Source organism: Lissotriton vulgaris, chromosome 2_1 (assembly GCF_964263255.1).
Source record: "Lissotriton vulgaris chromosome 2_1, aLisVul1.2, whole genome shotgun sequence".
Classification (NCBI taxonomy): Eukaryota; Metazoa; Chordata; class Amphibia; order Caudata; family Salamandridae; genus Lissotriton; species Lissotriton vulgaris.
Window position 1 is genome coordinate 1,283,437,366 of NC_141687.1, and position 12,915 is coordinate 1,283,450,280.

Below are 12,915 nucleotides of genomic sequence, written 5' to 3' on the forward strand. Positions count from 1 at the left end.
AAGTGGTAAGGGCAGTGTTGAATTCTGAAGGACTGCCTGGTGGCTGTATGCTAGGCAGAGCCAAGTGCGATATCGTTCAAAGTCATAGTGGATTCTGCTCAGTCAGATAGTACAATGAGCTGGACATCCTCCTCCAGTGTCTACAGTAAGTATCGATGTGAAGGGAACCAGTGTTGTGGATGGTGCCGGGAATAAAGTCAGCACTGGAGTTGGTGCTGAACTCGATACATGTTCAAGGGGCACAGACTGCACGGACGGTGGACCTGACAGTGGAAGTCGAACTGCAGGCCTCTGCAGTTCCTTGAGGCCCAAAAGCGCATCGGAGGGCCCTGTAAAATGCAGAAAAAGTGTAGCTCCTGTGAGGTCTCTGACTAACCTTGGACTCAGGATGCACTGGGTCTAGATTCGAAATTGCCTATGAAGAAGATCGGAAGCTAAACCAGGAGGCCAGTTGATGCTATCACGCCCTCACTGGAGTCAGAGAGCAGCAGGAAGGAGCCAACTCCGCTTCAACTTCTTATGCTTTTTCTTGGACTTACCTGAAGACTTTGACCTTGACTATGATCAGTTGTGGGTACAGGACTGTCCCTTATGGCCTTCAGGCTATTATAGGCGCAGTAGTCGCAGGCTCTTGAGTCGTGCTCTGACTCCAGACACCATAAGTATAGTTCATGAGGGTCCATCATAGACATCTGTTTGCGACACTACCTATACAGTTTGGACCCTGTCTTCTTTGGGCAGACGCTTGTGCACTGGTAAATCTAGAAGACTTTGAGGTCTAAAAGATGAAGCAGATGCTTTGCATCTGCATCTGAGGGTGAGAAAGAAAGAAAGGAACTGATATCATTGTGCATGACTGGCACTTATATGCTGCTCCGCCTGTCACTTCCAGAGCGGAACGACGTCAGCATACAGCCGCACGATGCCACTTTCTGGTCTGCAGGAGTATTTGTATAGAGTTTCTGGTTCCAGTCTGACGCCTGGGGAACATTCACGAGGTGAAGAAACGCGGTTAGAAATATTCACCAGAAATGCTATTTTTACATAACCGAGGCAGAACTCAGATAAAATCACATAATGGAGTCCCCAATTCATAAATGAATGGTCCATGAACTACATATTTATTTTAAAACTTTATTTTTGATGTTTTAATGCAACAAAAAGAGTTGCAGCAACTTTGATGCGTAATCATTAAGTGCACGATAATTAGAAATACCCTGGCTCGCATTTTGAACTTGTACAATATTGCAATTGACAATGATGGGCATTACATAGGCATTCACATAATAATCAGTAATGAAGCAGGAGAGCACCCATTCTAGACCCCCTGATCCTCCTACTCCCCCGCTCATTCTTATCTGTCTCCGATTCTTCTGGGTTAAGGGCAGTATTGCACAGAACGTGCCAGTCTGTAAGGTCTGCCTGGAACTTGTCCTCTTTCCAGTGTAGTTTCATGTATGTTTTTTTCTGCAAGGGCACACTCCCTTACATCTCTTGGCCATGTTGGTATGTCTGGGCTTCTCTGCCCCAACCAAGTGATTGCCACTCTGCGTCTGGCCAAGACTATCATTAGCTGCAGCAGTTTGTATGCCATTTCCGATTCTTGAGCTTACGTGTTTGGGCCAAGAGGCATTGAATTGGCTCCTCCCTCATGGAGAGTCCAGTGCTTGTACGGACCTTATGTACCACTTGTGACCAAAACTGCGGCCGCTCAGGACAGGCCCAGGCAAGGTGCAAAAAATCTGCCTCCCCCATCCCACATCTGGGGCAAGTGTCCGTGTGTGATGTGAAATACGTCGCAGCTTCAATGGTGTGAGATAGGTGTGATGTAAGAAATTGTAGTAAATCAGTTTAAACCTTGCATTACAGGAAACTGTAAGCGTGCAACGTTCGCCCAATCCTTATCCGCTATTTGTATATTAAGGTCTCTCTCCCACGCTGTTTTGGAGCCTGGGGGCTGGGCCTTTGAATCTAATCACATGGCTTTATAGAGAAGCAAAATCATCCTGCACCCAGACCCACATGTCAACAGCAGGTCTAAAGTACCTGTCGGCTGCGGAATATCAGGGTAAACGGGCCAGGTAATTTTTGCCACCTCTAGGATACTCATGTATTGCAGGTAGTGACCCTGACCCAGGGGAAAGCTTTCACATGCTTGCTCGTATGTTATGAACGTCCAGCTCAGGTCGAGGTCCGTGAGGACCTCACATCCACCATCCTTCCACGCCTGAAATAACATATGCGGTACAAAAGGGGGTGGTGATGGACGGAGCATCTGAACCAATCAAACAGTCACACCCAGTCAACAGATCTGGGTTTAATTCATCACCGTTCTTTAGCCCACTCTGCCACCCCAGTTCAGACATGGCCATTTGCCACTGGATTCAAGCAAGCCTGGCTAAAGACGGCTGGAATGCCAGAAACCAGTGTGTTTGAATGGTTCAGATGCTCCGTCCATCACCACCACCTTTTGTACCACTTTGTTCGCAATAAGTTGGCAGGGTATGCTCAGACGTGAGTCCCTTGCTCATTTTGCCACTGAATTCAAGCAAGCCTGGCTGAAGATGGCTGTAATCGATTTTGGAAAAGGGGGTGGTGATGGACAGAGTTTCTGAATGATGCAGAATACTCTTACCCAGTCAAGAGATCAGGGCTTGATCCATCACCGTTTTTTAGCTCGCTGCACCATCCCAGCTCAGAACCTGGCTACATGCAAATTAGTCTGTTCCTGTCCCAGTGCATGATGGGAACAGGGCAAACCAAACTACCAAGCCAATTCTTATACTGGGAAGGAAACAAGCTTCCGGGGACCGGTTTCTGGCATTTCAGCCGTCGTCGGCCCGGCTTGCTTGAATCCTGATGGTGCAATGAGCAAGGGACTCACGTCTGAGTATACCCTCCCACACATAGTGTGGACAAAATCGATTTTGGAAAAGGGGGTGGTGATGGACAGAGTTTCTGAATGATGCAGAATACTCTTACCCAGTCAAGAGATCAGGGCTTGATCCATCACCGTTTTTTAGCTCACTGCACCATCCCAGCTCAGAACCTGGCTACATGCAAATTAGTCTGTTCCTGTCCCAGTGCATGATGGGAACAGGGCAAACCAAACTACCAAGCCAATTCTTATACTGGGAAGGAAACAAGCTTCCGAGGACCGGTTTCTGGCATTTCAGCCGTCGTCTGCCCGGCTTGCTTGAATCCTGATGGTGTAATGAGCAAGGGACTCACGTCTGAGTATACCCTCCCACACATAGTGTGGACAAAATCGATTTTGGAAAAGGGGGTGGTGATGGACAGTTTCTGAATGATGCAGAATACTCTTACCCAGTCATAGTGTGGACAATATCGAAGATGGCTGTAATGCCAGAAACTGGTCCTAGGAAGCTTGTTTCCGGTCCATGGAAGGCATGGCTTGGTAGTTCGGGCTGGACTGTTCCCATGAGACACAGGGTCAGACTGATTTGCATATCGCCATGTCTGAACTGGGGTGGCAGAGTGGGCTAAAGAACGGTGATGGATTAAACCCAGATCTGTTGACTGGGTGTGAGTGTTTGATTGGTTCAGATTCTCAGTCCATCACCACCACCTTTTGTATCGCTTTGAAATAACAAATGGGCGCTCGTATCCCTTATCGGGGACAAGATCCATATGGGAAGCTCTCTATGAAAGGGACCATGGTGCAGGACCGGTTCTACGTACTGTTGCCATAGGTTTGCGGTTTGCACACTATGTATGGAAGATCCCCCTCCGGCCCGCTCCCCTGCATCAGTGCTACTGGGAGATCCCTATGGTGTACTCGGTTGGCTAGTAGTCGATTTTCCCAGTTGTCTTCTTGTTCCTCTAGCCAGCTTGACAAATGCTGTAGCTGGGCAGCAAAATAATATAAGTCAAATCGCAGGGCCTCCAGTCCCCCCTTTTCATATCTGCTCGAAAGGGTCTTGAGGTCCACCCGGCTGCGCCGTACCGCCCTTAGTATGGAAATTAGGATAGTATTCAGCTGCATAAACATTTGTATCAGAATTGGGCAGAGAGAGTTCTGGAGCGCATAGCGGCATCTAGGCAGCATCACCATTTCAGACACCGCTAGTCTTCCCATTAAGGAGAATGGTAAAATATTAAAGAACAAGACCGAGCATCTCAAGGCCTCTAGGCCCTTATCTAGGTTTAAGGCTATTAACTGAGCGTTGTCCAGTGTAACCTGGAACCCAAAGTAACGGAAGTGTGCTCGCTCCCATCAGATTTTCAGATTTGTGAGACTTTCCAACGGCAAGGTGGCCGTGCGTGCCAGAGGAAAAATCTGAGATTTTTTACGGTTAAGGCGCACCCCAATACTTTGCCGTACTGTTCCAGGTGCTGCAGGAGCCTGGGTACTGCCTCTCTAGGAGCCAACACATGAATAAGAGAGATGTCCGCATATAAGGAGATCACATATGTCGTGTGCCCTACCCGGATACCCCAGCGCTTCATTTCCGCCCGCATCCTCACCACCAAGGGCTCAATGGCCAGAGCAAAGAGAAGGGGCGATAGCGGGCACCCCTGATGTGTGCCATGCCCCAAGACCTATTCTCCAGACAGAGCTCCACCCAGCCTCACCCGTGCACTCGGTGCATTATATAATACGTGGACCCAACGGCGGAAGTGGGGCCAAAACCCCATAGCTTTAAGGACTTCTAGGAGATAACCCTAATCTACCGTGTCAAAGGCTTTGGTCATATCTATCGACACAAGCGCCATCTCCTCCTCCTGGTATTTTGCTTTATGTAAGATGTGTGTTAGTTGGCAGAGGTTCATGCTGGTATTGTGGCCCGGAATAAAGCCACATTGGTCCCCGTGATCCCCCTGTCAAAAGCCTCCTCATAAACCTGCTTTAGTGCATCAGTCACCGTTGCGGCATAAGCTCTGTAAAACTCAGGGGGAAATCCATCCCCGCTCAGGGATTTTGCTCCTGGGAGCATCAATAACGCTGTCTGTATTTCTTCTATGGTAAGAGGGGCCTCCAGCTCCTCTGGGGCCTGGACAAGGAGCTGTGTCAGATACATAGTCTGAAAGTATGAGACATAGCAGTCTTGACTGATTGCTGGATTCGCGGCGTACATCGTCTGAAGGTTCCACTGCAGCTCTTGTAGGATTGCAGCCCTGGAGTGTACCAATGCACTGGTGGGTGTGCAAAGTGCAGCTACTGGGGTTGGGGATAGCTCCCTATGAAGGATCCAAGCCAGTAGCCGTCAGGATTTGTCTCCCTCCATATGTAGATGCTGTTGATATTGGGTGACTGTGAATTTGTCGAACCTATCCCAGATATCGCTGAAGCGCTTTCATATCTCCCATTTCATAGCATCAGTTGTGGGATCCGTCCGGTCCCCAATATGCGCCCGCCAAGGCCGCTTCTTCCCCTGCAAGGTCACGCTGCAGCTGTCTGCGGACCCCACATTTTAAGCTCAGACAAGCCCCTCGCATCACCGCTTTTAATGCCTCCCACTTCATGGCCTTAGAGATGTTTGCCTCTTCCCAGTTGAATGTCATATAATCAGCTAGGACACCTGCTATGTGTTCCCTAGTGTGCACGTGTTCTAGTATGTCAGTTGGCATCCGCCAGGTTCTGGGAGGTGCTCAGGGAGCCCCCAGAGGACCTTGCAAGTGAGCAGGGAGTCATCAGACAGGAAGTGGGTCTGATGGGTCACCTCCACACTTAAATCGTCACCTACTATCGACGTCAGGACCCCATCAAGTCTACTATATGTGTTGTGTGTGGGGGAGTAGCAACTGTATAGTTTCTGGGTGGGGTGTCTGTCCCTCCAAACATCTTGTATACCCAAGTTTCTTATCACCTCTCAAAGCCTCTTAGTCATGCGTGGCTTTGTGCCTGGGCGAGGAGGGTGTCTATCCATGTCGGGGTCCAGGATGCAATTGAAGTCCCCCACCCAAAGTATTGGAGCGCTCAGATCTAAAGCCAGGACCTCCTGTATGGACTGATAGAAGTCAGGCTCGTCTCAGAAATACATTGTTTTAAAGAGAATGAATTTGTTCTTCACTAAAATAAGATCATACCTTAATCACTAGCTTTTAAAACAATGCCTCTTACTGGTTTCAGAAAGTTACGTTAGAATGGCGATTGTATATTGGCTTGGATGACTCAAGGGAGTGTTCTAGCTGGAATGGTGAAGCAATGATGACATGTATGGCTCAGGGGTAGTGATCTCACTGAAATGGTGATGGCATGTCATCTTGGGTGGATTAAGGGTAGTGATACAAAATCTTGTGGCTTACGTTTCAGCTGCACTACAGAACTGTCACTAGTAGGACAAATGCACAAACAAGGCATACAAATATACGAGTTTTGTGAGAGTGGAAATTCACTCACCGAGTTGAAGAAATTCTTGTCTTCCTCCTCCTCATTTGAATGGTCAGAGACGTTCAATCCCTTCACCTGGTCACTGGGCTCAGATTCCTTTACATACAAAAACAATTGAGAAACTATTTGGAAGCGGGCACACACCCAATTTCTCTGTAGTTTTATCAACACTGCAGTTATCCGTATAATCTGTGTAAAGAAATGAACTGGCAAATGGAAAACAAGAGACAAGAGAAGCAGGCAGAACACAGACAGAGCAGGACAGACTATGGGACAGAATGGTAGACTGCAGCCATAAGAGGAAAGACTATGGGAACATAGAGACAGCAGGACAGAGACATCCCAAGGACCAAGATCAAGGACCACAGGTCAAACCCAGACACAGCCCTGAGCAGATCACATAAGGAACAGCACAGGCAACAAAAAGACAGGTGATCAGACAGCGCACAAATTGACCAAGAAAAGTGCGCCAGAAAGAGAAGCGCAAAACATGCCACAAAGAATATGGTTGGACTATCACAATGAGGCAACATAGCAACAACACAGGCTAAACTGGAGCAGAGCTAGAACACATTGGCCAAGACACCCACACAGCAACAAACAGCGTGTTGATTGGCCTATAGATGCATAACTAGCAGAGCAAAGAAGAAAAGGGAAGTCTACTGGATTTTTACCCTTGGAAATTTTAACAGGGGTCTAAACCTTGAACTACCATGGGAAAATGCGATCACATGAAGTTCCTATGTACTGCATTCCTATGTACTGTATTTCTCCGTTGGCTATATCGGTAGTTCTGCATTTCCCTTAGTTATCTTCTTTTTTTATATATTCATTCATTGTGATCACCCCTCCGTCTGAGATATCCATAGAATTTATGGTATAGATACCTAAAGAACATTGTGCGTTTAATTTGCACTTTAGCCCATAAGTGAAGTACACCTTTAAAAGACTATTAGAGTCATGCCTAGCAGTGTGGATTAGTGATACTCCTTTAAGAAACAGGAGGAGTCACGTCCTATTACCTATAGGACACCTACTATATATAGACCAATAGCCTTTCATGTTTCATCTCTCTTTCCCGCTACGGACGGATGTGCTGCCTTTGATCACGCTCCTTCGAAACTTCTTTGCAGGTATGCACTTCGGTAATGAGATTCTTCTTGTTAGCATTAGCTTAATCTAAACCGTGCTTCCTCTTAACTAAGATTATACCCGAAATTCATTTTCTAGTCATTTATAAAAAGCATTTGAGGTCGGCATATGGTTAAACACCGGCTTGTTAAATACCAGCTTTTTAATTGAGTGGAAGCATTTTTTAACCGCTGCGTTTCTTCATTATATTGATCCGCAGGCTCGACCGATTTATTTAGATATTCGGTTCGATTGCTCAACCCTCTTTAGCTTAATTACCTCGTGTACCTAATACACCGGCTTTGTAACTGAGTGGAAGCATCTTTCCAACTAAAGATTAACCTATGCGCTTCTCTCATCATATTGTTTCGCAGGCACGACCGATTAATCTGGAGATTCAGTACAACTGCTTAACCCTCTCTGGCTAGATTACCTTGTGTATCCAATTCAAAAAAGATTTCACAACACAGACGAGTTGGGCCTGCCGACTAATAGTATGTACTTGATACACGCATCGGTACCTTTTGCGAATCCTGTCTATTTATATTTGCCGCTCGCACGAATATTGATCTCTACCTTTTCTTGATTATTTAGAGAAGAGAAAGAAATATACAAAATCCTCGAAAGGTCAAATGAGTGTTGTACCCTCCATATCCAAATTGGGATTTTAACCATTGAAAAGTTTCCAACAGTGACCACCTTTCATCTTTGTTAAAGTCTTTAAAGGTAGGTTCATGTTTTCAGTTTATACACTGCTCCAATATGCAATTATCAGGTTTTGACCCTTCAGGGCTCATGCTATATCTACGAATTTTGTTTTAACAGAACTGTTGTTGGGTGGCCTGTTTAGTAAGATGAGGATGTGAGTACTCGATCCACGTGCCTTCTCAGGTAATCTGTATAGTTGGGAATATCACGTATGCACTATGAGTAACGTTTGCCCCTGCCTTAACAAGAGCAATAATAATACCTGTCACGTTAAATCTTTTTCTTTCTTAGATATCGTAAATACGTGTATTCATCATAATACACTCTACATTTATGAAATCAGTTTTAAATTTGAAAAAAACGGATGAAAAGCTGCTTTTTGGTATGTTTTTGTTTTCAGAATCTACCCCTTTCAGTCTCCAAATCCTGTTTTTATAAAATTTGAACTTTAGTGAAAAATACGACAAAATATAGGAGTCCTATCTGTCAGTCTAAAATATAATACTGTTTTGTGTAGGGTAGGTAGAAGAAAATAACGAATTCAGCTTTTAAAATATTCACACATGGACGTTACAATCGTGTAAGGATTAATTAGGGTTAAAATAAATAATGAAGAATACAGAGTAATGTTTTAGATAATAGATAATAGGATAAACTCTAATGTTTCTAATTTAAAATAAATAGAATATAGGTATAGAATGAACCCATTACAATCTTTACCTCTTACCTTTTACCTTTTACCTTCTATCTGTCCTGCTCTTTTTGAGCGCATCTATCTTTTTTGTCTGTTTGAAAAGTCCTGAAATGAGTCTATATTTAGTAATTGTATGTATTAGATTAGACTATCATCTACGCTCTGTTGCTTGTTCAGCCCTAAAAAGAGAAGGAAAATAAAGAAAAAAAGAAAAGATACATGTACCGTACTGAACATATAGTATAGGAGTGTTCTGCGTTATGTAGAAAATAATAATATGGTTATATTATGTATGTTTTAGTCTATGAGCTCTTTGTATGTGTCCTTATCTTGCGGTATATTACGTGTTTGTGTAAGAAATGTCTGCCATTTATGTTTTATCTTTGATTATCAAAATTGAATGAACAATCTATTTTTTTGAACACAAGTAAAGGAATCATAAATAACATAATTTAATGAATCATAGATATACGATGATGTTGTCCTGATGAAGACGCATTGTTTGCGTTGAAACGCGCTGGCAGAAAAAACATCAACTGTGGGGAACATCATAATTTTTAATTTTTTCCCTTTTTTGATATTAGAAACTACGACAATTGAATTGTGTATCTTCTTTTAATGTTTTTATATATTTCTGTATTTGATTGTACATGTCTATCAATTTTTATCAATGTGATTAAATTCTAAGTATATCTATATGTATTGTGTCTAAAAAAGTTATTTTCCTTACTTGTGTTCACTTTTGGGTGTACTAGTTTGTTGCCAGTTGTCTACATTAGTTTTGCCTGGATACTATTTCATCCATTAACTAGCAGAGCACCACCAGACAAGTAAATGTTGGCATAAGGCGGACCACCGCACAACACAGAACTGAGTACAAATAAGGCAGCACAGCCAAAGCCACACTAGGAAAAAAATAGCCCACGGGAGATTAGGGCAGAGCACAAGGTAGATATAAATCTGGAAAAGGTAAGAACAGCCAGAACATACCAGAAGCAACATGGGCTGGCATAGAGCACAACACAGCAAGCACAACAATAAACAGGCTAAATCAGGGCAAAGAATACCCAAAGTAGAGCTAGGACACACCATGGGCTGGCACAGAGCATTAGACAGGGCACAACTACGATAGGTCAGTATGGATCGGGCAGAATACTGGTCTGAGCAACACTTAGACAAGACTGGTTTCAACTTCAGTACAGATCAAGGATCCCCATTTTTGCTCCTGAGAAAAGCACCACAAACCAATTCATTTTGAAGACAGGCGAAGAGTACAGCCAAATCGGCAACAAAGCAACTGTGCGGTGCATGAGGAGTGTCAAACCCCAAAGTAGAGAGGAGCTGCACAGCTCAGAAAGAGCACTGTTATACAGATCAGAAAGTGTGACACCACCATCAAACATGGAGAATGCCCTCATCCAATATGGGACCAGGTAGGATCATTAGGTTCAGCATCGCTGCTTCAGAAACTGCCACCTTGCTATAGGGTAGAGCGGCACCATTGAACTGAAGGAGACAATAGTCATCCATGGAAAACAAATGAGAAAATAAATCAACTGCATTTTGCATAAAAATATACAAATAATGGTTACTATATTGCAAAAGAAAGTCTGCAGAGATTAAATGTGGCTTGGTAATGATATGGCCATGATCCAGGGAGGTTAGTCATGCAACATGCCACACTAAAGTGGAGTTTCCCATAAACTCTTCTTAACCTCCCTACTGTAACGAAAATGGGATTGAACTGCAATCATATAAGAACTTAGTAAAAAATCTAGGAGTGTGGCTGGACTCGACTCTTAGCTTCCAGTCGCACACCCAAAAAGTTGCCGCAACCTGCATTGGCCTACTGAGAAGTCTCAACCCCATCTTAGGCTACTTCGATTCCAAGACACGACAACTCATCGTACAATCTACCATCCTGTCCAGGTTGGACTACGCGAGTGTCCTGCTGTTAGGAGCAAACAAAACTGAAATAAAGAGATTCCAACGGATCCAGAATTCGGCGGCAAGAGCTATAGTAGGTCTTCCAAGAAGGTGCTCAGTGAGATCGACCATTTACAGACTACATTGGCTGCCCATGGAAGCCCGCATCCAGTTCAAGGCCCTCATATTTGCCTTTAAAATCTTGAAGAACGAAGGTCCAGAGCTCCTCCGTTCGTTGTTGACCCCCTATAATCCCAAACGGAATCTCCGGTCCATGGGGCAACACCTAGCCTTGATACCCCACACAAAGTTCTGTCGCATCGGAGGGCGCTCTTTCAAACTACTGGGGGCCAAGTTATGGAACTCCCTCCCTCTCCACATCCGATGCATGGATAATATGTTAGCTTTCCGCAGATCGATCAAAACCCATCTCTTTCCCTCCCTGTAGGTCCCATCTCTCGTTTTCAGTTGGTTGTGTTATGGTTCTAGCGCCGGGACGCCCCGTTGCTGGGGCAGCTGTTTGCGCTTTACAAAACAGTTAACATAACATAACATAACATAACAACATAACATATATGGTATGTAAAAATACTGCATGCATGTTCAGGTTTGATAATTGTTATCCCCCCACTCCATGTCCGACAGACTCATTTTGTCAGTTTTATAAATAACAAAGTTCAAATGTCAGAGTTAAAGTCCCTCTTTAATATAAATGAGGAGGAAAGAAAGAGAAAGAAAGAGAAAGAGAGAGTTAAAGAAAGAGAAAGAAAAAGAACATTCACTAATGAGGCTTTTGGAAAGATTTTTAAATGGGATACTGAACATTTAGGATTTTGTATGCTCTCTTTTTTTAAAAACTTTATAAAGTTGAGCAAAAGAGTACTAGTCTCAGAATTCCCATGGAAAGGTGGTTTATTTCCCTTGATTTCTGCTTTCTAGCATGCAATATTACCCACTGCTATTCATTAGTAGGAGGATAAGAGACAGCAAAATGAAGCTTGATGTTCTCAAATGGTAATTCGACTCAGCAATTCAAGAGACAGACTGAAGAGGCTCAAACCGGAGAAGCGCAAGTGTCATTTAGGAACTTATACTCTAACAGGCCTTTTATCGTACTAGCACAGACTGTGAAAGCTGCTTTCCTCCTACAGCTCTGGATATTTTATTCAATTTTTCTGGTTTTCTTACTTTTAGTTTTACTAACATTCTGATATGTTTGGTCACAGTGTCACTTCTTTGGGACAATCAGAGTTGAGAGGTAAGCTGCAGCAGTACAGCTATTCTTTGGACATCCAAAAACAATGCCGTGTGTTACTGAATGGTCAGATGTAGACTATTAGGATGAGCGGGATCATGTCTGTAAAGGCTGTGCAGCAGTCTACCACTGTGTGCAACACCACCAGAGGATTATGGCCAGAACAAGAGCAAGTCAGTAGTAAGAATATGTTCTTTATAAAGAACATAAGACTTGTTATTTGCAGTCCTTGGAAATGACACAAACGAGGTATTATTACACAATGTAATGGTACCCAAAGTATTAACCCTAGAAGGATGAATATGATACCTTGCCTTAGGAATATTGAAATATGGGAACGGCAGAAGGGACCAGATGACCACAGACCGTGCTGATCTTGATGAACCATGCTGCCTTCAAGCAGATGAATGACTAGGTGAGGGAGCGATCAATCCAGGTGTCAGAGTTGAATGATTCTTCCCTAAACTTAAAATTATTTCAAGGGGCTGTCACTGCTTGGAGTCAAGCGTGGGAATGAGCCCATTGAGGACCTATGCACTTTGAAAAAGGCTATACCTTTAAGCACTGCTGATGATCCACACAGCCCTTTTACCATGTTCTATCATATGGAATAGCTCTGGACAACTCACTGTGCGCTAGAACTGCCTTTGCTCTGTTGGCCATCTCGACATACAGCCTTTAAGCCAGCAGTGTCAGAAGTCTGTCCATAAATCCTGCAGTCAGCCACTTATGCATCTGTAAAATCCATGTGCATCACTCATTGGAGATAGCACCACCTTCTCATCATCCTCCTGAACTAGGGTGTGTTTTAGGGATAATAAAGGGGAGAAGACCAGTCGCTGCAGG

At 44.1% G+C, this 12,915-nt stretch overlaps 1 protein-coding gene across 5 annotated transcripts in view; it reads right to left on the bottom strand.

Annotated features, from left to right (window-relative positions):
* CEP164 (centrosomal protein 164) overlaps nt 1–12,915 on the bottom strand; it is a 459,099-nt gene that overhangs the window by 259,688 nt on the left and 186,496 nt on the right. For all 5 annotated transcript variants that reach the window (XM_086957031.1, XM_086957028.1, XM_086957030.1 and 2 more), the window contains one exon: nt 6,365–6,451. In XM_086957031.1, the coding sequence (XP_086813157.1) occupies nt 6,365–6,451 (87 nt within the window). The remainder of the gene's footprint in view (nt 1–6,364; nt 6,452–12,915) is intronic.